This window comes from Haliotis asinina, chromosome 14 (assembly GCF_037392515.1).
Source record: "Haliotis asinina isolate JCU_RB_2024 chromosome 14, JCU_Hal_asi_v2, whole genome shotgun sequence".
Classification (NCBI taxonomy): Eukaryota; Metazoa; Mollusca; class Gastropoda; order Lepetellida; family Haliotidae; genus Haliotis; species Haliotis asinina.
This window is the reverse complement of record NC_090293.1, coordinates 29,866,933-29,892,891: the sequence shown is the minus strand read 5'-3', so window position 1 is coordinate 29,892,891 and position 25,959 is coordinate 29,866,933. Positions and strand designations below refer to the sequence as shown.

The 25,959-nt window shown below is 39.9% G+C and overlaps 1 protein-coding gene across 1 annotated transcript; it reads left to right on the top strand.

Moving 5' to 3' along the window:
• The first annotated feature begins 1,059 nt into the window (after window positions 1-1,059).
• On the top strand, window positions 1,060-19,664 carry LOC137261573 (gamma-aminobutyric acid type B receptor subunit 2-like). The gene is made up of 19 exons (XM_067799346.1): window positions 1,060-1,284; window positions 2,328-2,465; window positions 5,055-5,231; window positions 6,753-6,851; window positions 7,776-7,841; window positions 9,751-9,867; window positions 10,449-10,520; window positions 10,897-11,109; window positions 11,261-11,324; window positions 11,991-12,074; window positions 12,437-12,587; window positions 12,893-13,025; window positions 13,517-13,624; window positions 14,182-14,304; window positions 15,429-15,495; window positions 15,967-16,075; window positions 17,344-17,506; window positions 18,172-18,312; window positions 19,450-19,664. The coding sequence occupies exons 1-19, from the start codon at window positions 1,060-1,062 to the stop codon at window positions 19,513-19,515; spliced, it is 2,316 nt and encodes a 771-aa protein (XP_067655447.1). The 3' UTR covers window positions 19,516-19,664.
• The last annotated feature ends 6,295 nt before the right edge of the window (window positions 19,665-25,959 follow it).

The window sequence follows — 25,959 nt, the reverse complement described above, 5'->3', positions numbered from 1 at the left end:
TTTTTCCTTAATGTTTACCTGCACAATATTGAAAAAAAGGGTGCAGAATATGCTTAAATTTGCGGAATTCTTAAAAATTTGCAGAGGATTCCAGGACGGACCGATGAAATGCATTCCTTGTGCATTTTCTTCCTGCAATATTGATGAGTGCGGCGTAAAATTGAACTCACTCATATTCCTCCATAAAGCTGACCCTCAATCAGAAAAATGGAATACTGATCAAAACAGTTGCATTAAACCTCAGTCATTCACCCTCTCTTCGTTTCAGTCACTCTCTCACTCACTTAGAATATCTTTACTGTTTTCATATAAACGACAGTTATGCCTCAATATTTGAAGAATGTTTCTTTCTGTCATTGAACTCCTCCCTGGGGTATTATCAAAATGCCATTTCGAGGAAACTGATTATCAAATCTATTTTTTTTTGTAATATAGAGTTGTCATGCAGTATACTTGATGTGATCAGTCATTGCCATTACTTTTTTCGTGCAGCGCTAACTGACAAAATAACGTGTCTTGTTTCTGATCAATAAGGCCTGATTATATCTTTCCACATTCGTAAAATTCGTATTTTCTTCACAAATCAATGAAAATAATTATTTCCCATGAAAGAAAAAACGTAACAAATGAATGTAAATTACAGGGCGTGCAAACGGTTTTTTAAACATTTGCATCAAAGATTTTGTAATCATAAAATGAGGAATTGGTATAAAATATAGCAAAGCACGTGAACATAGACAGAAACATAAGTGTAGCCAATCACACGCCCCATGGACTGCATTGTTATGACAACACGTCAAAACACTGTCTCGTTAACCACGCCCACTCCTAATCAAAACGTACATATTGACGGTCCCTAATGAAAGAACTGCTGGGTTTGGTTCGATTGTCCCACAGCCTGTCATTCGCGTTTGACAGGCATACGTACAAAGTCTCGTTCCTTGGAATATACAAACATAAAAGTTCATTGCAGGCCAGCGATTGAGACTGAAACGTATATTGCCATTTCTTTTGCATAAAGTATAATGTTTTTTATTTAATCCAAAGGTTTATTTGGAAATGGGAGCTGGCGGCAGTTTGCGAGTTGTCGTCTGCTTCATGTTGACGCGAATATTTGCGGAGAAAACTCCTCTATATATTGGTGGATTTTTCCCAATGAGTGGACCCAACGCGAATCTGGGACTGACCACCCTTCCCGCCGTCCAGTACGCCATCGATATGGTGAACAACAGCACAGACATCCTTCCCGACCACGAGATTGTGTTAGTGTGGAACGACACGCAGGTGAGTTATATTTTTGTGATTTGTGTTACTTTTACGCCGAGGTCAGAAATATTCAATCCAAATCCAAACCAAGGCAATTTGTACATAGTCAGTTACGGACTAGATAAACCACGTGGTATGAATACGATGAAATCATTTTTATTCTGCCATCTTAAGCAAGAGTATGATGGATAAAATAGGAAATTAGTTTCAATAAGATAAAGGTATTTCTACACGCTACCCTCAATAATACAGCCCAGGAAAACAAATGATAATGTTCATCCTATTTATTTTGAGTAGCTCTTACTCGAATAAATAGATTCCAATATTCTACCCATGAAATTGAAACGAAACCTGCACAACCCCAATATGTAAAAATCAAGACAATATGTAAAAACCTAACGCAACACATAAAACAGAACGCAGTGCGTAAAAGGGTAACACATATTGCGTTAATTGTTACATACTGTCTTGATTTTATATATTGGTACGAAGTCTTCCTCTTGAATAGCGAAAGGTTTAAAGGTATGGGATTTCCATTCAGATATACATGTGCATCTACTAACTGCATAGAAACTTCTTGATGGACAACTCGCATGAACAGCTCTGAATCAGAAAATGGAATCATGAGTTCACTCTGTGATGCCCATTTCCTGTATGGCATTGATAGAGTTTTGCTGAAACCTTACTCACTCACACAATGAACCCTTGAGTGAGTGAATGAATGAATTTAGTTTTACGCCGCTTTTTAGCAATATTCCAGCCATATCACGGCGGGGGCACCAGAAAATGGGCTTCACACTTTGTACCCATGTGGGGAATCGAACCTGGGTCTTCGGCGTGACGAGCGAACGCTTTAACCACTCGGCTACGTCATCGCCCCCAAAAGAACCCTTGAAGATCTGTATGCTTTATTATAGCCATACCAGGTTCTCTGTGAACCAGGTTTCGTTGAGGAAACAAGTCTAGATCTTTGCCGTAATTCTTGTAAACGCATCGGTAAACTACACCAGGGCAACGTCTTTAAAGGTCGGAAACATATGTAAGAAGTATGATATTCCCAGGGTAGCAACACAGAGAGTATAAAGCTCCTGTTCGACTTCATCCAATCCCCGCCGAAGAAACTGATGCTGATTGGACCAGTCTTGCCCAAGATGGCGGCACATGTTGCTGAAGCTGCTACAGCCTGGAATTTACTACAGGTGAGTTGCAGTTATCGAGGGAGTGAGTGAGTATGTTTAGTTTTAAGCAGCACTCAGCAATATTCCATCTATATGCTGGCGGTCTGGAAATAAACGAGCCTGGATAAGATAATCCAGTGATCAGCGACAGGAGCATCGGTATTGGCAATTGATGACATGTGTCAACCAAATCATCGAGCCTGACCACCCGATCCCCTTAGTCGCCTCTTACGACAAGCATAGTCGCAAGCATGGGTTCTTGAAGGTTTATTCTTCAAGGGTCAGTTATCAAGCGGATGCTATGGCTTGAGATTCTGGCGACATGCGATATGTGCATGTAACCTCCGCTGTATTTTCCTGAATTAACTGAACTGTTCTCAATTAAAATCGTTTAACCGAAATCAGGATCCTGTTTTGCTGCGTCATTTCATAATCCAAATCCGTTTAAAAGTTTCGTACAGGTACGCCACTTCTCAATCAGTCTTCTCAGTTGATATCACATTTAAATGTTGAATACTATGTAAATTTTATCACCCAAGTTACTGTTAGAAAAATCATTTGCCTTCTCAGATTAAATCCACCACCACCCCTTTCCCCCAATTACGATGTGTGATGCCAATACGTGCAGTAGAATGTGTGAAGATAAGGCAAATGAAAATGTTGCACACTTTGTAAGTGTACTGCTTAGGGTATAATTAAATATAGATATGTTTCAGTACATAGTTAAATTTAATGACTGATTATCATAATATTTTAACCAGTAATTTTAGATATACCATTGTAAATTGTTCTAATTACACCAAAGAAGCTCTTGCTTATAGAAGAAAAATATTACAACATTTATTGAAGTACTTTGTACAGTTGCTCCTATTCCATGTAAAATGTACTCTCTTTTACATGTATTGTACATGGCACGATGTCCTACAAACTGAAATAACAGACTTATGGCCGAATGAATGACACTTTACTATTTAACATATGTTTGATGGTCATTTAGAAGTTGGATGATAGCATAACAAAGTGTGGTATGGATTCACAACTTCGTGCTATTTACAACATGGCGTTTCTGGGCTACCTCTTGTTGTTATCCATAAAGTGTGTTCTACATTGCCAATTATGATCATTTTCAAAATACAATAAACACATTTTCGTCTAAATTCGATGAAAGATGCTAGACACTTAGAGACTGATTAGAAAGTTTGCGAGAAGACGTGGGATCGGAATAAAATGTGAGTTACTCGTAGAATGTTTCGAACTATTTCTAGAGACCCAACTGGAAAGGTGGTCAAGGTCGTGTTTGTTTGTTTTTGTTGTTGTTAATGGTGAACACTTATACACGTTCAGTGAATATAGTCAATTGTTCTTCAATATGAACTAGCTCAAATGGTTTCACACAAGGTCTACCCTTACCAATCCTTAATCTTTTGCTGGTGATGTAGCTCAACCAAACCATTTCAAAGTAGAAACAAGTCATTTATTCGTTGATGATAACCCCAGAGACTAAATGTTGTTCTTACATACTTGATGCTTGTATCCCAATTGCGTAGATCGATGCACATGCTGTTGATCACTGGATTGCCTGGTCCAGACTCTGTTATTTACAAACCATCGCAATGGAGCTGTAACATGTACCTGTAACATTGCACGTAGCACGTGTCAGTCAAGTCAACGAACCTAGGCTCCGTTGCAGAAAGCAATCGTAGTGCTACGAGTACCATAAGTCAACGTTACAACATAGGAGGTACGAGAGTTCTAGCGCTGAAATACCATTGTGAAACCCTGTGATCGACCCTGCCCAATCCCGTTAGTTGCATCACGACGCAATGACGCGGTCTAACCAGTTTTGCATTCACAGCATATCTGATCACGCATTTGAAAATCACTTTAGACGAGTGTCAGTTTTATCATCTAACATCGAAATATCGTCTTTGTGTTAGCAGTCCTACATACATAATAACAAACTAAATGTGTCAATCTCACAACATCCTCGATAACTCAAGGGTATACGTTTCTATAAGTCTCCACTATACCCTGGACGCATCCACTGCTCTGCCGATAATTTTATTACCTCCGTTTTCTGCTGGCTCTTCTCACAGTAGCCAGTGAGCTAGGCCGCCGTTATAACCGAGCTTGCCAGTGTCAACAAAGGTAGCGGTCGCAACTACGAAGGTTTGATCAATTTGACAGGTTCGAAACTTTAAAACAACATATGCAAGAATTCCTTCTACCTCTTCTACCTCTCAGGGAACCTCTGCATGGTTTCTGTTGCCAAGTTTGATCGGTTAGATAATTTAAAAAACGAGAGTGAGTTGTGATTGGTTCGCTCAACTTCCCAGCGTAGACACCTGATTGGATAAAAAGACAGCCAAGGGAGGCAATAAATTTATCTGGCAGAGTCGTAGATGCGTCCAGGGTATAGTGGAGACTTATCGGAACGTATACCCTGGAGATATCGAGGATGATCTCACAAACGAATTTAACCAAAGTAGACAGTCAATGAGATAGGTCTCAAATCATCATGCGTGTCGCAAACTAACAACTATTCACGAACCCTGGGAACATCTGTGTATTTACTTCTCAGTGTAAATCATTCACACATTTCACCAACAGATGTCGTTCGGGGCTCGGACACCAGACCTCAACTGCCGAACTCGCTTTCCCTACTTCTACCGAACTCTGGGACCGGATCAGGTGTTCAACCCAGCCAAGGTGGCGCTCTTCAAACATTTCCAATGGAAACGAGTCGCCTGTTTGTACGAAGATGACAAGTATGAGGTTTATTCAACGGTAGGTAATCGCTGAAGGAAAGCCATCATTTACCTATGAATAAAGACTGGATATTCAATAATATTAATTTTGCTGGAATGCATAGAGGGGTCAAGAGGGTGATGCAGGGTTGACTGATATACATTTGCATCCAGACAAACAGACCGACCGACCGACCGACATACAGACAATAGTTTATTTTACGTCTCGCTTTTGTACATACAACAGATATATACAAACATTCAAAAGAGTAAAATGTTCAGAACCACGAGACATAAAAATCATTATAAAAGCAAAAAATATATATAACTTTATTAGGCTTTTAATAAGTATCTTGCTTCCGTTGAAGATTACAATAATATTGGCTAAAATGTAACACAGATTAGGATTGTTAAATAGAAAACATATTTTATCGATATGAGGCTTGCGCACTACTGAGATTTGTTTCTTTGTTCAAACGTTAATTATATCCTGTCTATTCTTGATCATGTTTATCTTACCTTTAATAGGCAATGTTTTGGGGGGTTGGGGGCTGCTTTTGTTTCTGAAAAATAATATTGAGCAGAACAAAAGATGCGTTGATACATTGCACTCACAACATGAATGATAAATGTATTACCACCGTGGATCCAAGATAAATGTTTGGAGCAGCTGTTTTCGGCGATACTCATTTAATAGTTTTTATCAGAATGTAAGGTGTGGCGTTGATATAGTAAATGCAAAATATGTATGATAAATGTATTACTGTCTGAGACTGAAATCAACCTGAGGACATGGTGACAGACGGGATGACACAGTTGTGAAATATGATGACTTCTTTTTAGTTATGTAGAGGCCGCCTGCTGTGTTTCGCATCATTCTTGTGACTTGTTTTGTGGTCATCAATGGTAATAAACACAGTCTATAGGACAACCAATCAATCAACCGTGAAAACATCTTGAAATGATGATGAAATAGCATGCTATTGAGCGATGAATTCCCAACGTGACAGAAAGCATCAGTAGGAAGCAGTAACCCTATTTTAGACCTCGAGGCCTTGTCGTCTAGTCTTATAAATGTTTAGTAAAGACCGCACTCGTGGCGTCGCGCCTTGCTCTCATACTAACCATGTTACCAACTGGGCACCGATGTTTGGGTGATCTATCCTATAATGAACAACAAAAGAAACGCAACTGTTTTTTGACAAGTTTTTTAAATAGAAGACTCAACGTGAACTCTTACTTTAACGAGATTTCATTTGTTTTCGAAATTTCCGTTACTTTTGCTTTTCAGTATATATTAACAACATCCTTGGCAACTAAATTCATGAATATGTTGAATCATTCGTAATTACACGTTCAAGTGAGAAAATGGTAGATATTAAGCTGAGAAAAATCATTTTCGACCGTTTCGAAAGTTACACATCATACGTAAGACGCTATCATGCGTTACAGCATTTGAAATAATCAAAATGTGACATTGCAGTATGAAAACAGAATGTAATTTTACGCTTTTTAAAAAAAATTAACCCACTTCATAAACAATACCTATTTTCGTTGGAAGGCGAAGAATCACTTCATGGATCTATGGAAAGCGGACGGTAATGAGATTGTGGCATCTGAATGTATAACAGATACCGGTGCTTCTTTGGATATACTGAAGGTATAACTTTGGCATTCCTTTATACAGTCCTGCTCGGTTGCTTTAATTATATGTGTATTCGTGTGCAATGAGGTGACCAGCGTGAACATACATACACCAGATACATTGTAGATGGGTAGGAACATATGTGGAAGCTGTCAAAACCAGCATCTGTCCAATCCGGCATGTCGTCAACATCAGTCCCGTTCGTGGCTTGTACATTTATCATCAGTTCTACAATCCAGCACGATGTCTAAACTGGATTATTTCCTCAACCCCGATGTGTGCCGGTTCATGCAGCTTTTACTGTATTATGTCAGATGTAAACAGAGGCGTGAATTTGTTTTGTGTCTACAATATTTTGGCAGTCTGAGAGAGTGTTTTGTTTATTGTTTAAATCACATTTATTCTTATGAGAAACAAAATGGATTTTTTTCAGTTAGTTATTGTCAGTGTTGCATAACTTTCAGTATATTGGCTGGAATGTTTATCAGTTAGGCATTCATGTCGTCATTTCCATGAGACATAAGCCATGCTGTGTTATTGTGTTTATTTTCCACATTAACTCTCGGTTAATGTGGAAAATGTGAATCGCTATAACGCAAAAAATAACCTTTATAGTTACTTCTGATATCTGAACTGCTTTGGATATAAAACTACATTGCCCTTCAACGTCGCACTGGGCAGCTATATGACGGCGGTCTGTAAATAATCGAGTCTTCACCTGACAATCCAGTGATCAACAGCATGGGCGTCGATCTGCATGGGTTATTGAATATCAAATCTAACTCGAGTCTTTGAAATCTTTGCAAATGGTCATGGAATTGGAATGATACTATTTAGATCTATGTATGTGTTTCTACGATCCAAATTTAGTATGTATAGATATTTTACATAGCTATTACAATTAATTAACCTTAATGAATTTTGATGTTTTCTTTTTAGCAACGTGATGCACGGGTTATCGTGGCCAACATACCTGTCAGCAAAGCCAAGCAGGTGTTCTGTGAGGTCAGTCAGTATATGCAGTTTAGCGAATAATACTGAGCCTAATTTCACTTAGACTGCGCTGTAACATCTACCGAGTTAAACACTTTCTAAACATGACACAAATACTAACATCAATATTGACAAAGAAGTCAGTGTGTCGGCATCAAACTTTCCTTTTTATTCCAGGCCCATAGTGCAAAGTGTGATAACAACAATGGCATATAATCACAATGTTTGCAACGTTGTTACCTTTGTGCAAAAGCATGGTGTGTATACAAAACAAGTTTGCGAATATAAGTCGTATTATTGAAGTTCACTAATATAACGTGGTAGGAAATTGAATATCGTGGTAGATATTTTGTCCTTAAACCAGTGTATTAAGGACACACCAGAAAGGGTTGAACTCATCTTCAATTTCCTTTAATGCAGTGGCGGATACACCTTTTTAGATAGGGGCTGGAATGAGGAGGGACGCGCACACTATTGAGAAAAGGAGGGGTACACTCTTCTCACCGGAGTTTCAATGGTCATTTGACAGAATGTCAGGACAAATGTTGGGGTGCGCACCCCTGCAACTTACCAGGGGATGTCAATAAGTTTTGAGCCTTGCATAGAAAAACACAAAATATTGGTATGAACCACATTTATTTTTCAACATAGTCCCCTTGTGAGTCAAGACACTTGTTCCATCTTTTCTGCCAGGCGCTGATGCCATCTCTGTAGAAGGCGCCATTTTGGCCCTCAAACCAAGCCTCAGTAGCAGCAATAAGTTTATTATCATCCTGAAATCTACGACCACGCAAGTGTTTCTTGAGATTTGGGAACAGATGGTAATCACTCGGTGCCAGGTCTGGAGAGTAGGGGGGATGCGGCAAGATTTCGTACCCGCATTCCTGGACAGCAGCGGCTGCAACGCGAGAGGTGTGTACTGGAGCATTGTCTTGATGTATAAGGATAATACGTCTGATCTTGCCCCGGCGCTTCTCCTTGAAGCTTGAACTTGTCGCACTTGCTTCAACAAGTTAGCGTAATATTCCCCATTCATTGTTCGTCCTTTTGGTAAGTAATCTATGTGGATGACGCCTTTGCTATCCCAGAAGACTGTCGCCATTACCTTCTGCACTGATCTGGAGGCTTTGAACTTTTTGGTCCTGTGAGAAGTGACATGTTTCCATTCCATGGATTCTTGTTTGATCTCGGGATCATAGAGGTGGATCCAGGTTTCATCAAAGGTTACTAGCCTAAAGTGAAAATCTTCTGGAGTCTTGTTGTGTCTGGTTAGCATGGAGTTGCTTATGGTGACCCTTGTATGCTTCATTTCATCTGTAAGCATTCTTGGCACCCATCTTGCGCACACCTTAGACATGACGAGATGTTCATGAAGAATTGTCTCGATGGATCCGTGTGAAATGCCTGTGGTCTCCTCTAACTCGTGGAGTGTGATTTTCCAGCACAAGCCTATGCACTCTGTCAATGTTTTCCTGACTAGTGCTTGTTGTTGGGCGACCTGGACGGGGGTCATCTTGAAGACTCTCTCTACCATGCTTAAATTCATTGACCCATCGTTTGATGGTAGCAGATGAAGGGGAAGACTTCCCATAAACTGCTGAAAGCCTTTCTTTAATGTTCTTTGCCGAGTTTCCTTCAAGAACTAAAAACTTAATTACTGCTCTATACTCAATTTTCTTCATTTTCACTGCCGTGAGGGGGGTCTCTTTCTGTCAATGTGAGCTGTTCAATACCTTCTGAGAGTAGGACACCAAAACTTGTATATCACATCAGCTACACCCCAAGATTCAATGTCGTACCATAGGCTGTGACACCTGGGTATGAAACAATGCTCAAGGCTCAAAACATATTGACATCCCCTCGTATGATAAGTTGAGTTTTGTCCTCGAGATTGTATTAATCAAATGCAATATTCCACCAGGCATATATGCGGGGCTTGTGCGGGAAGAAATACGTGTGGGTGATGCTGGGGTTTGAGGCGGACAGCTGGTGGAACGACCCCTCCCTCCCCTGCAACTGCACGGCCGAGCAGATCAAGGTGAGATCAACAGTGTTGTATTCGCAAATGTCTCAGTTGATGCTAGTTAATAAACGCGCTAAACTCGTCATCATAATGTGGCAGGTCGTAGAGTGAGTGCTTTTACGCCGCTCTTAGCACAATTCCAGCAATAACACCCCGAAGGACATCAGAAATATACTTTCCTGTCTGCAGAAATAAAGAATGCAAAAACCAAAAAACGATGCGTTTAAAACTACAGGTGTGGCAAAGTTTATTCGTCCTCAGTCTACGTTGCAAGACGTATGTTCATGTGCGTGGTGATATTTCTAGGTTTAAAAGCATGGTTTTCTTTGAGTAATTAGTTATCATTGCCCAAACTAAATTGTCTTGTATTCCCCAAATCTCTCTTTTGTCGCCGATACCTCGACTAAATTCTTCAGCTGATGCTTGTCTCCCATGGCGCGTAGCAAGCCATTTGTTTCGTGTAAGCCCGATAAGCTGCAACGCGTTGTATTTAGCTAGAAATGAAGGCTTGCCCGACCTTTTCATAGCAAAAATCATGTTTAAATCCGGGCTTTTTGTCTTTTTGGTAATGGAAGCTACGTCCCTGTCTTTTGCAGGAAGTAACTGACGGCATGATAATGATGGACTTCATGCACAGCGATGTAGGAACACAGGAGGCATTTAACGTGGTAAGGCTGTTCACGCGGAAGGATACATATCACAGAATTATTTGAACAGCCACGTGTATTTTAGTGATGTATTATGATATCAATATATTCAGTGTGACAGCATCTCATTTCTCAAAGAAACAATATTCACTCCAGTGTTCTAAATTGACGTTTCTTATTGTAAGAAAGTAAATATAATATCAGTACAACCAAGGTATAACACTACCAATTGCAAGTTGTGTCTCGTCAGTTATAATAATATATTTTGGGTCAAATGACAGTTTAAAAGTTCTGTGGACTTTCCGATACTGTTAATCAAAATGAGCTTGAATTGTTCTTAACTTAAACAGTCTCCGATCCTAAGTTCACTCTTTCCATATTTGCAATTGTTCTACAGAATCCCACTGATTTCGAAGCATTCATACGTCAGCAGTCATCCCGTGACAACAAGTACGCAAGTTACGCATTCGACGGAGCCATGAGCCTGCTATTGACTCTCGACCAAGCGGCTCGGGAAAACGTATCTCTCGAGACGTTCTGCTACAAGAACGAAACGTATGTGCGTACGTTCGCCCGTATTATGTCGGATCTGGTGTTCTACGGACTTACGGTATGTATGAAATCTCGTAAAGAGGCACTTAGTGTAACGACCACTAGAAATCTGATGTAAATATACGGCAGTAATGTCGAGGAGTCGCGATGTCTGTTAGTCTGTAAATAGCAATGCTGATACTTTTACTCATGGATGCCACTCGTTGCAGGGTAAAATAGCTTATGACCAAAAAGGGAACAGGAAAGGACACACTTCCATCACACAGTTACAAGGTAAATCCCATCTCTACTAGCAGTCTAAGAGTACCTCCTTCATACCCGATGTCCAACAACCGTGCAACATGATCTGTTTCTTATTCCAACTTGGGGCGGTGGGCTAGCCTAATGGTTAAAGCGTTCGCTCGTCACGCCCTCACATGTGTGAAGCCCATTTTCTGGTGTCCCCCGCCGTGATATTGCTGGAATATTGCTAAAAAGCGGCGTAAAACTAAACTCACTCACTCTTATTCCAACAACCGCGCAACATGATCTGTTTCTTATTCCAACAACTGTACAACATGATCTGTTTCGTATTCCAACAACTGTACAACATGATCTGTTTCTTATTCCAACAATCGTGGTCTAATTCATATGTGCAACAACCGTACAGCATGGTTTATTTCTTATGTCCAATATTCTTACAGCATGGTAGATCTATATTTCTTATACCCAACAACCACGGAACGTGGTATATTTCTTATACCCAACAACCGTGCAATGTTGTATATTTCTTAACATGCTTATATATTTGTCATGTCTATGGGATTCCAGTTTAGCTACAATGACTGTCAAGAGATGTTGTCAAAAGTATGGAACGGAATCCGAGCGATTTTTTCAGTTTATCTTAGTCTTCGTGTTAAATCATAAATGTACCCCTGAATTTAATTTCATTGACGCCAGGTGAAGAAAGGAAGCGGGTAGGGAAGTACTGTCCGTTTGACAAGAAACTGACGCTGTATGACGACACTCCTATTAAGTGGAAAGGTAAGTAGTATCTCTTTACTGAGACAGTATATAGAGGATGCTATATGAGTGCCCATATCATACTATGTTTACGACACGAGTGCCTAAATTTTGGAATTTCCCGAAGCTGGGCGAGGTATATACCAATATTATACATATTTAGTGTCAGCTCTCATTTGATCGTCTAATTTTGATCTCAGAATTGAAAAACGTTTGTTGAAATTATGTTTTAAGATAATAACTGCAATATCATTGAGTCAGTGTTATTTTTCTGAACTTATGAGGTTATGCATATAATACTAGAGACATTATATTAGAGTATAGCGTCATGGATTTGAAAATGCGTAAACGCTAAATGTAGAGTTTATAATGTTTTGATAAAGGCCATGGCATTCCAAAAGATGGATTCTCGCGTGGGATTCGGACACACCGTCTGCCATACGGGGTGCTCGTTACATATATGTGTATAGGAATGGCTGGCATCCTGGTCTGTGCCGGGTTCCTCATCTTCAACATCAAGAACAGGAAGCATGGGTACGTAGTTGTGGCACTATATATACTGGACAAGACAAAATAGGTTAGGGATATTTTTCGGTACTGGCCGAGTAACTTGACATGCAGCCGGCGATAAGACGTACCTGGACAGAACACTGCCTTAATTAAATAATTTCAGTTTAAGAAATAATGACTGACAGGGATATCTATAATTATATATATTACAAAAAATCATTTCGTCCCTGATTTCAACAGAGACTGCTGCCAATACATCGATATTTTGAACAAGGGTATAATTTGCTTTGATGTGTATTCTCCTATTGTCACTGTATGTATATTTCCAGCCAAATCAAACTGTCCGCGCCCGTTATTAACAATGTCCTGCTAACTGGGTCAATGGTGGCCTATGGCGCCCTGATCCTATATGGCGTGGACGGCAGAGTCATCGCACCACAGAACCTTGGCCTTCTTTGTAACGTGAGTCGTCCATTCATTGGAATTCCTTATAAGATTCAATTAAGAAGGGTTTGGTCACCTAGTGCCCAAAGCGTTCGCTCGTCACACCGAAATACCAACATGGGTACAATATTGGAACCCCTTTCTGGATTTTGCGGCATAAAACGATACTCATCCCGAAATAGGAACCAGAAAAGTAAAAAATGTAAAAACGTCAATTATGATTTTATAATGTATTTACATAGTACACACTCAAAGATTGTAATATATACCCATGAGCTATAGTCAGCGTACTGAATAGCAAGGAAATGACGTTCAGGTACTACCTGTACAAGGGCGATGGGTAGTCAAGTGGTTAAGACCCAGGTTCGATTCCCATCATGGGTAGAATGTTTAGTCTCATTTCTTGTGTCCCCCGCCATGATATTGCGGGAATATTGTTAAAAGCGGCGTAAAACTGAACTCCCTCACTACTGTATAAAACCCAACGATGTCAAGATGTGTGTTGTCAGGTCCGCGTAGTGGTGTTGGCGATAGCGTTCTCGGTTGCGTTCGGGGCGATGTTCACGAAGACATGGCGTCTGTATCAGATCGTTGCCAACAAAACAGCATGCAAACGGGTACGTACAGAACAGCGTTCTGTGGTGATTACAAATGTATGCTATTATAGTGGGACAGTTGTGTAGACGCAGGGTCCTGGGCTGGAATGCCGGATTTGTCTGGAATACGATCCTTGGTATGTCCCCAGCCAACCCACATCCCTGGGTTTCACCAAAGTCGTACATTCTACCATCTGTGTCGCTTGACACTGTCTCATTCAGCGACCAATTCCCCACGATGTACTTGATACACTGATGAACGCGGCGTGAAAGTCCATGACACAAAATGTATGCATTCTAATACATGCATACTCCTCCAGCTTAGTTTATAAGTTACGATTGAAAAAAGTGGGAGATACATCTGAGTCAGTCAATGTAGCTTTGTGGTTAAAGCGTTCGCTCGTCACACCGAAGACCCGAGTTCGATTTCCCACATGCTTTCAATGTGTGAAGCTCATGTCTGATGTCTCCCGCCGTGGTATTACGGGAATATTGCTAAAAGCGGCATAAAGCGGTTTAAGAGTCAGTGAATGATTTGGAGCCCTGACTGTGTGATGTATTTGTCTAACGGTGTTTAGGTAGTGAAGGACCTGAGTCTGGTAACAAGCATCGCGACGCTCTTGGGACTGGACGGCATAATTCTGGTAACTTGGTTCAGTCAAGATCCACTGGACCGCTCCATCGTTAAGCTGCCGGAACAGGTGCGTACCCCGTCTTACGTCGTAGTAGCAGCAGCAATGGTAGTGGGGGTAGGGGTGGGGTTCGATAAAAAAAATTACTATTTTTCTTCAGTAATATGCATTCACTGCGGGAATTTTATCATACACATAAAAAAAAAACAATCGCCAGTGTCAAAAAATTCCAAAATAATTTGGGTCATATTAAATTATAATCTACAAATTATCGAAAACATGATTCTTTCGTAAAATTTTACTTGATATGACACAATGTGTGTTATATGAAAAAATGTATATTCACTTCAGTAGGCGAGTAAACATGGCGTCCTGTGTGTACTGAATATTCCACTAACTATCTTCAACATGCTGACAGCACATCAGTGTATACCTTTCGATTATATAAATACATACTTGATACCAATAATTACTCAGTAATTCTCTAATCGATGAGTAGTACGACGCAGCAGATATAATCGTACGTCGTTAATAATCACTCATCAGACCTTGGCTGTTCTATAGGCCAAATTCAAAGCGGAAGTTCACCTTCCCACGTAAAATAGAAGCAATAAAGGATATTGATTAAGACTACACTTTGTGTATATACTTCGTGTGAAACATGGTGCTGTTATTTTATGAGATAAGACGACGCACTTTGGTTTTTGAAAAGAAAACTGAGTATTCCTCGATTCAGTTGGGATGTAGCAGAAACTGTAAGATTCAGTCAAGAAAGCGAAACATTTTAAGCATTTTATGTATGGAATCCCAGAGGGGACATTGTCCCGTTGTCCGCATTGTCACGTTTCCGCCCTCTCAAAAACAAGCAAAAAGAGGCAAATTTAACCAAACCGCGACATTGTCTTGTCGCATTGTCGCGTTTTGAATAGTATTTTAGTATTTTTTCTATTCACCCAAAGGCCAGACAATGCGACAATTTTACAAATGGCCGAAATGGTCATCTCTGTTGCAGTGGTGTGTTACAACTGACTATGGCTATCCAGTCTGAGTATACTTAGTCTCTCTACTGAGTATTACACTCCTCTGCTGAGGAGTATTCGTATAATGCTGAGACTAAGCTTACTTAGACTGTATCGCTATCGCAATGGTTCTTTCCCACTCAGTAGTAATAGTGTATGTGTTCATGTTTACAGTCAGATCCAGCTGATAGTGACCACCTGATTCAGCCACTGCTTGAAGTCTGCTCATGCAAATATGGAGGTAATTAAGAAAACATCCATCATACATATATTATAGAAGTCGTCACGTGACGCCACCACAGTGATGTATCTGCGCTGGGCTTAAAACTGGAATATTAGCGTCACGTTCTGTGAGTGTACATTCATAGGAGATATAAAATGATATTTAAAAAAACTAGGTAGACCAAAGACGTATATTTTTTATTTTGCATGCAAGATATATTGCAGGCATAGAGATACGTATACACGATAGATCGAGTGTCTAGTTCAAAACGCTTTTGAATTACGATCACACTTTATATACTGACCAGCAGAAGAAACGCAAGTTTCGGAAAAATGAAATCATTAAAAGTAAACGTTCATGTTTATGTCTTCCACCCCCACCCCAGAGTTATGTTTCTTTTGATGTTCAGTATATTAGCTAAAGAGAGCAGGTGGAGAGGGTTCAACAAAACCTGGATACCGTTCAACCCTAGACTGTATTTTTCTCTAGGCTTCTGGGTGACGGTCCTTCTGGCATTCAAGGGATTGTTGTTGCTGTTTGGCCTGTTTCTCAGTTGGCAGACCCGTCACATCGCTATCGATGGTATCAATGACAGCAGGTACGCCATCTGTCTATCTGTAATCTGTCACAGTGAGTGAGTGTGTAAAGTTTCACGCATCTTTTAGCAATATTCCAGCAACATCACGGCGTTGGACCACAAAAATGGGCTTAACGCAATATTTCCGAGTGGACCCCCCCCCCCCCCCCAAAGTATAGGGGATCGTGCGGCAATACAGTGGATGACGAGGCTGGTATCATCGTACTGGATATGCTGTTTATCGCTGATCAGCGCCAAATAACACTAAAGTATTTGTAGTATAAAACATTGTATATCAGTCCAAAGGCAAACTGTAGTGCCAATGGGGCAGTATATGACAAGTCTTCCTATATATGCGAGCGAAGCGAGCAAAGGTTGGCAACGTACTTCCCTCGCTTCGGATCGAAAAATATTTTTCTTGTCGCAATAAACTATCGCCATCAGATATCGCTCTCAGATTTCCTACTCCATGTTCAATAATTACTCACGTGTAATATGTTTTATTCAACATTTTAAGCGCCACTGATTGTATTCAGATCGTTCTTCGCCTCCATTACCCCTGCCAGCTTCCGGTTGAACGAAGTGACGGAACAAGAATAAGCAGAAATAAAAACGAAATACCATATTGCCTAATATTATCATCAACCTGTTGGAGTTATTTGTCTTATCTGTCGTCGCTATTGTTAGAAAACACTTGTGGCGTGATGGACGAATGAAGCAGGGGAGGTAACTGTAAGTATTCCATATGGAAAATACCCTCCTGTTCCTTCACTCCGTTGAACCGGAAGCTGGAAGGGGGAGGGAATGGAGGCGAAGAACTGTCTGATATACCACGAGTTGCACTTAAAATGTTGAATAAAAAGTATTTCACGTGAGTATGTGCTCAAAATGTGGTTGGCGATGTGAGAGCACAACCCACTGCACAAATGGTTGCATACAATTGATGGTGGCTCTATTTCATTTTGACATAAAAAATATTTTTTGAACTGAAGCGAGGAAAGTACGTTGCCAACGTTTGCTCGCTTCACGCGCATGTAAGAAGACTGGTCATTTTCTCTATGCTGCTGAACCCATTTGCGATACAGTTTACCTCTGATCAGTCCAGACTGTGTTTCTAAATGTGTGTCAGAACCCTACCTTTACTCATGGATATCACCAAAGTGGTTAACTTCAAAGACATGCATCACTTCCGGCTTTCCTTCTTCAACACTTCTGGTTTTCCTCTTGCATCGAGCTGTCAAAACGACCCTTAGGCAAACTTGTCCGCACTAATTGTTGTCTGCATGTAGGTACACCCGGATGAGTGTGTATACTGTGGCCCTTGTCTCTCTGGTTGGCGTTCCTGTGTTCTACCTACTTGGACCGGCAAACATCGCCGCTGTTTACATCATCTGTCCAGTCTGTATCATCGTGGGAACATCCGTAACCGTCTGTCTGATCTTCGTCCCAAAGGTGAGACCCTTTTTTCAGCCGGCATTGTTTGGCATTGGAACAAATATGTCTTTCATTTTACATTTGTACTTTATCAGGAAGGAAGAGAGAGTCATGTGTAATATACTTTAAAAAACATAACAAGAATCCAAATCATAATATCTAAGCGAGTATGGATTACGCCAGCAATGTGACGGTGAGGCTCTGAAATCTTCACACATTGTTTGAAAATCTTCTTCATACCCATATGGGATATCGAAGCAGACGCTTCGACTCCTATGTGTAATCCAAGCACATCCGAACATTAGGCATAAAAGCCAGTTTCCCAAAGAGACCCATGAAGATCCGGGGTACAACAGGTCTTCAGCAACACATAAAAGGCTATGCTTGTCGCAAGAGGCGACTAACGGGATCGGTTGGTTAGGCTCGCTAACTTGGTTGACCTATGTCATCGGTTCCCAGATCGATGCTCATGCTGTTGATCACTGGATTGTCTGGTCCGGAATCGATTACTGGCGCCGACATGTAGCTTGAATGTTGCTGATTGCGGCCTAAAACTAAACTCACTCACCCAATTAACAGCAATTTGACCATTTTTTCAAAGTACGGTTATAGTTTTGTGTTCTCTTTTTCTTGTTGTTCGATATATTCTGAACGGAGTACGATTCTAACGTGTCGTGTTGTAGGTGTATGTCGTGTGGAAGGAACCAAATTGTTCCATCGACAACCAGCTCCTCAAGGGGATGGATGTGAAGAAGGTGGTCCCCATTGACACCCTTACCGAGAAGATGGAAACCAGGACCAGAATGGAGGCGTTGCTCCTGGAGGTATGTCCTGTGAATTAGAGCGAGTGAGATAGCAGAGACTTAACGACACTATTTCAGCTATATATATAATAGTGTGTAATGTTTTAAGCCACTGTTAGCAATATTCCAGCAAATTGACGGCGGGATACACAAAAGTGATGTACTTCAGTGAAAATACCGACGTATATTTATAGTATATGTGTGGTATGACCGATGAAGGAAGTGTGGAATAGGCCTTCAGCAGCAAATGGTTGCCACGAAAGGCGACTATGCTTGTCGTAAGAGGCGACTAATGGGATTGATCACTGGATTGTCTGGTCCGGAGACAATTATTTACAGACCGCCGCCATATCGCTGGTATATTGTTGAGTGTGGCTTAAAACTAAACTCACTCTCATGTGTGGTACAAGTGAACAATCACACCCTACATCGCCATGACCAAGTGCAAAATAGCCCCGAAAGACACCGTCGACGTTATGTAGTTTTGGATCTTCTATACATTTTGCTTCTGAGCTTCTTGGCATCTACACAAAAGTTCTTATGTGAAGAACAGGTTTTCTCAAAGATTGAAATATCCAAATCGAGAAAATTAAACAGGTTTAGATTTCATTGTAGACAGAATATTTGCAGTGCCAGAGGACATGAGTAAATAAATACCTTTCAGTAATAATATTTTCTGCACCCAGTGTGCACCCAGTCGGTGTGCCAAGGTCGGCTTCTTATAGGTTCCGATTCTGCCGCCATTCCGTTCGATTTTTTCGTTAACTTCAAATTTCCCTCTGAAGATAAACTGAGATAAGTGAAATAATTATAATCCGATCTTAGAAGCAAATTACTTGCTCGCCACGTATGTAGAGATTGTTACTCGAGCAAGGTTTATCCTCCACAAATGTATAGGTAATAAAAAATTATTACACTTATACAAGCATGGCATATGGATTATAGCCATGGGTAAGTGATCATATGGCTGAGGATGAGCTCCCAGCATTGTGGTATTAGCAGTGATTGGTATTTTTCAACTGTGGATTTCCCGGGCGGACACCATCATTTGATTTATACAAAACTAGTCCTCAGGCAATACAAACCTTCACACTCGGTTCTTCATTCGTATGACGCAGTCACTCGTGTAATAATCTCTATATGCTTTTCTTTTTTCAGAAGGAAGCACGAATTCAGCAGTTGGAACAAGCCTTGAAGGGCTCCCTCACATCCAGCACAGCCTAGTTGATACCTCTTGGCAGATCCTCTTATCGTTGTCAGAGTAGTCATGACAAACTTTGTGTTATGTTGCGATATTTGATGTTACAGATATACTCAATGTTCTGTAGAAAAATCTGCAGTGGTATGAATGTATTGAAACACATCTGATTCCACGTGTGGGTGTTGGACAGAAACATCCATTTGAAGTCCGTTCTCAATGTTCACGGTGTTCAGAGATTAAATATAATGTTTCCCTACACAACTTAGAGTATAATGCCGATAAAATTATCTGTTCGTACGACTGAAATTTTGCGAAGTGTTAATTATTGCAATAAATGCTGTATTGCTGGTTTTCCAGTGGACACCCCCTTGTTGTTGCAAACCTGACATGGATTGAATGAGTTGCAATACAAGTTTTAGATGAGTCACGACAGGTTGTCTAAATATTGAAAGATTCACTTTCCTCATGCAAATCGTGTTGTGATGGTGTTTTGTTGAACTAAATCGCTCTACGAGACAGGTGTTAAAATAGTAGCGGTATCAGTCTAAGTAAACTTATCCTCAGTACTACCTGAACAATTCCGAATGCTATTTATCGTATGCTCGCTTCCAGGTGATGCACACGGCGTACGTACAAGCATGACAACGGTGGGTAAACAGTCGCTGAAAATGGTGTTTTTGACAAGAATCAAGAATGTCATCTTGCGGAAATATTAGCTAATGGTAACCATGTCAACAGAAACCCCAAAGCGTATATACTGCAGGTCAAATAATTGTGTCATATTTGTGTCGGATTTGTGTTTGTGCAGAGATCGGTGTCAGTAACCTGCATATTTTGAAAGTCCCTCCGACCCCTAAATAGTGGCCGTTATCTGGTTGGTTAAATCTATTTAACCGTCACGCGTTTGATTGGAAAGGTTACCTGACGCTACCTTCTACTAGGTTTTGTTAGAATCAGTGGTGGAGTGTAACCAAATACACTGAGACTAAGTTTACTTAGACTGTAGCGGTATTGATTTCACGCCACGTTCAGCATGTATTGCACGTGCTTAATCGCCAATCTACCAGTAACAACCAAGTGTATTCGTCCAGATTACTTGCCTCGCCTACTTGTCACAAACACGTTCACTGCGCTGGCTCATCTAATACTTGTCAAGCAGTAAATATCATTGTTGTACGCCTGACGTTACAAAAATCACGTTAAACACACACCTGGTAATACTCTGAGTATGTAGTTGGCGGAGGTGTGGCAGCCCAGTGGTTTAATTGTTCGCTTCTCGCGCTGAGGACCCGGGTTCGATCCTCCACAAGGGTACAATGCGTGATGCCCATTTTTGGAATAACTGTGATATTGCTTGAATATTGCGTAGAACTAAACTCACTTATGAATGGGAACAGGGAATTTTAATCCCTGATGTTCAATTTACATAATAGTTCGCATGATATATACCGCAAAAATGGGGCGTCAATGGAGTTATCAATAATACTGTGGCAACCCCTTGTCCCTTCAGGTTCTGCGTTGGTAGAGGAATTTTCCTTTCCGAACTTATACTTTTGTATTTTCCCAGTCCTAACGATCAACGATAATGCGTATGCGGTTTTCAGACAGGGAGAGATATGTGTTGATACCCTGTAGGAGCATTTCTTAGTATCATGTAAATGTCGTCTATATTTATGAAGTCTGTATATAAACTTGTAATACGCCTGGCATGATATAGAGTTCGTGTATAAGTGCCCTCTACCCCTAAATAATCCATCCATATCACGTCATAATCATAATGTATGACACTGTCGCTGTAAGATTTGTTTGTTCTTTGTTCTTCGCACCAATGAAATGATAGACACACGGTGAACACGTCAATATGTATCCAGAAATATGTGCGGGATATTTTTTCATCATTTATTTATTTATTTATTTATTTATTTATTTATTTATTTATTTATTTATTTATTCATTTATTTATTTATTTATTTATTTATTCCAAATTAACCCCCCAAAGAGGTCAAATGTTTTAAATATACATCGATATTTGAAAATATTCGTATCAAATATGTGGCGATAGATCACTCGAAAAAACACAATAGCATCCTTTTCCTCGTGGGAAGGTGGTTTAGCCTAGTGGTTAAAGCGTCCGCTCGTCAAGCCGAAGACCGGGGTTCGATTCCCCACATGGGCACAGTGTATAAAACTAGTCAGTCAGTCACTCCTTTTCCTCGTTGATGAGTTCATGGCGGTCATTTGAATATTTTATTTGTCAGTTATTTGTAAAGGGGGGCTTTAAGTAGACGGGTTTATGCGATAATCCTCTAGTACGAATTTTTTTTCAAACGGCAGCAAATTAATTTATTGTCACAGTCCTGCCGAGACAATGTATCCATCAAATGAACACAAAAATATTGAACAGAAATATCAATGTAAGGTTTTCAAAATCTGTTCTCAGTGTTCACAATGTTCTGTGATTAAATCTGATATTTGCCTACACAACAGAGAGTATAAACAACACAATGTCGATGTTCACAGATTATCTGTTCATCTGTTATCTGATTTTGCAAATCGCAGTAACTGTTTCATGTTGTAGTAAATCTGATAATTATTGCAATAAACGTCGTTGTGCGAGCAGGAACTTCGTGTATTTCATGTGTGAAGCAATCAGCATCGATGTCTGTTTGTCCCGAAACAAATTGTGTTTAATAGGTATGATAGAGGGAGGGAGGTTAGCTTTTATGTCACACTCAGCAATATTCCAGCTATATGGCGGTGGTCTGTAAAATATTCGAGCCTGGACCAATTTTTTCGACCCGTGAAGATCCGGGTCATCCAGAACCCATGCTCGTGTTATGGGATCGGATAGTTAGACTCGCTGCCTTGGTTGCCACGTGTTCTCGTATCCCAATTCCCTAGAACGATGCGTATGCTGTTGATCACTGGAGTGTCTGGTCTGGTCGATTATTTACAGACCGCAGTCATATAGCTGGAATTTGAGGAGTACGGCAATTAACAACATCCAAACCGAAACAAGTTTCCCGGGTTTTGCAATCTGGCATGCTTAGTTTTTGGAGATTTTACGAGCGCTTTCTTACGGTCACAGCCTGACGATCTCTCAGGTTCTCGAAGTACATTTTAAGTTTGAGCCTGACAGTTGTTATCCTTTCCTTCCAGTTACTGATTTGGTCGCTAGTGGTCGGTCATACTATCACAACGCTGATTATTTGTGTGACGCTCGCATTGGTGGCGTAGTCATAGTGACCATATGTAATGGTTATGCGTGTGTATATGTAAATATTTGATACTAAAGTTGTTACCAGACTGAGTGTCTTGCGAGGTAAAAGTTATAGCAAGCGAAAGTTCAAGAATTTATAATCAAGGACTTGAGCAAACTATTGGCCATGGCACTACAGTAGGGGCAGGTGCAACTGTTATTGACCCAAATGTGACCATATCCGATTGTTTGGATGACATTTCTTAGTCGCGAAAAGGCCAGTGCCATATGCTTCAGTCATTCGTAACTACTCGTGTCATTCCGCCAAGCCAAGAGGGTACGAGTCTTCTTGTAGGTCACGGAAAGTGACGAGTAGTTACGAATGATATTTCCCTGGGCAGAAGCTCCTGGACAGAAGCTAGTTGCAAAACAAGGTACAGTGATTTGACATGTCCGCCAATAATAGACATACCAAGGTATGTGGAAAGCATAAAAATAGTTTATTTTGAAGCATTTTATTAAGCAAGTCGAAAATAATATTACATACATTTAAAAGCACCACACTCCTTTCACTTATTCTAAAATCTGTTACATAAATCACAAAACAAAAGTCACATTCATTTAAAAAATCACATACAACATTTTTCAAACTAAAACTTAACAAAAATTGGTCTGTAATAAAATACCTGGACCGCTTCTCTCATGCTGAAGGAAGATGGCACCAATAGGGACTGTAGCTCACATTAGAACTTGTGGATTGGTTCTTAAGATATCTGAGGAAGTCTGAATTCAAACATAATGCCAACACATGGGAAGTGAACACAGAAGACATTTTTAATACATAATACATGTTTGTGCTGATTAATGTAATGCCCCAAACCATTATTAATGTTGTCAGTGTAAGATGAAATGGAAGTCCTAAATTTAAGGACGGTTCATAATACATGGCTGTGGGGGTGATGATGCTGGTGTCACCTACTTTGTTTGGGGGAGGTTGGGTGGGGGTCATCAGTTTTGTATACATGTATTTGGGTGGCGTTGGGGTGGTCACTGGTTTTGTACATGACATGCTGGAGAGTCACTCTGTACATAAATTTGATTGTTTTTTAATTCAATTTAATTTTTTAATTTAATTTTATTCTTAGGGGTTTTTTTCGGGGTCTTGGGTTTTTTATGTTTCTTTTTAGTTTTTTTTTGTGGTTTTTTCATTTTTTCTTTATGGGGATACAAGGCTGTCATAAATATTGTACATGCTTTTCCATCATCAACAACCCCCAAGCCATAAATTATAAATGGTCCCTTAAATACAAAAAGGTTCTAAGCACATCCAAGAAACATCTGCATGATGCTTAATTAACAAAGTTTAACTTTCAGATTTGCCATAGAATCAAAACAGATGAACAACAGATTGAAGGTTGCATCATAAAGCTGAGACAGAACCAGTGATCTCTAACTAACTAACAAAAACAAATACCTCCCTATGGAGGATGAGGGCATGTATACAACAACTGCAGACTTCAAGAAAACGGACTAAAAACATCAGAATCTGAAATATTTTGATTCACCATTGAAGAAAATGCCACAAATTCTAATGAAATTGTGTATAAACATACTTGTAAAAATATATAAACTAAGTAACTGTCATATCCCGTACAGCAACACTCTCATTACTGGCAGGTATAGGAGTGAGTTCAAACAGCAAGTTTAACAACAATTCTATGTGTCGGTTCTTTGAACTGTATCTAGAAGTGATACACAAAAAAGCAAGAATTATACAACAGACACTAACTTCTTTGTTTCGGTGTCCTTTGCACATACACACATGAAACAAATTGGTAACAAATACCAATATAGACTCAAATCCAAAGAAAACCCCCAGAGGTAAGCATAGTAATGGTACCTATGAGAATTAGGACCAACTCTAACTCAATGTTCACAAAGGATAATTTGATTTTTGGAGACTAGTGCCAGATGAATTTGGGTGTCACACACTCTTGTACTCAAGAATTAGTATTTTGGCCAGATGCTGTAGGACAAAAAGCAACGTAAGTACTGAGACTGAAGTCAGACCATGTTAAAATATGGGGGATACAAATACAATCAGTGTGCAAAAAAGCCAATGGCCTGCTTGCACATGGCAAGTAAAAATCCAACTGGGCCAGGAAATTTTTCATGGGGTCACTTGGTAAATATGTGCAAGCATTCACTCACAACTCTTTGAAAACCCTTAAGCATAATTATACAGCAACATTTGTATGTCATGGAATGTAGACATTAATATATCTATATCTCTGTATAATTCACATTAGGCCAAAACACATGATGTGGTTCTAATGACCCAACCAACCCTTGAATTCTGAGGATCACCATATTTTTTTTTAAAGCAGTTTGAATTAAAAAAAAAAAGTTTTCAGAAACCATGATTATTTCTGACAGACATAGGACAATCTGATAGAGAAAGTCTACATGATGGCAGAAAGCATCACTGAGCAAACAAGTACATATTGATAAATATGTTATTAGTCTGTATGTTACCTCTGAAAAATTGTAAAACAAAAAATCCTTCCTACTGCCCTAAATTTTACAGAGGTGTAATCAGAACCACACCATATTTTTATTTAGCCTTATCGGTAATATTGTTTCTGTTACATGTACAGCATAACATGTGCATATAAGAAGTGACAATTATATACCCATTCTTCTGTGATAATTGACATAAAAAAAACAAACTCTGATACACAGAGTTAGGGACACATTAAAAGAGAGCTAAAGAGCTTGACAGGTTATGTGGACATACTAAGATCAAGAGGGTTAAACGGTTTGAAAACATCAGTAACAGACGCGTCCCATGTCAATTGAAAAGGCGAAAGCATGTGTTTGACTGTGGACACTGTGTCAGTACAGTTGTAAACTGTGGACAATTTAACAGTACAATGATAGTGCTGATTGTGTGCAATGTAACAGTACCATGATTGTTACACTGTGGACAATCAAACAGTACAATCATGTTGTAGACTGTGAACAATGTAACAATACAATCAGGGTGTAGACTGTGAAAACCGTAACAATGCAATCTTACAGTAGACTGTTGGATGTACAACAGTGTTGGGTACAGTGCCTGTTCTTGTACAACAAAGACAATGTATTTCTTTCATGTATCTTTCCAGTAAATAAAGTGACAAAACCCTTTCATTAATATAGTACGGTCGACTGTATACTTGTATCCTGAATCACCAAGTGAGCTGGGTCCATACTTGTGGCAAACAGA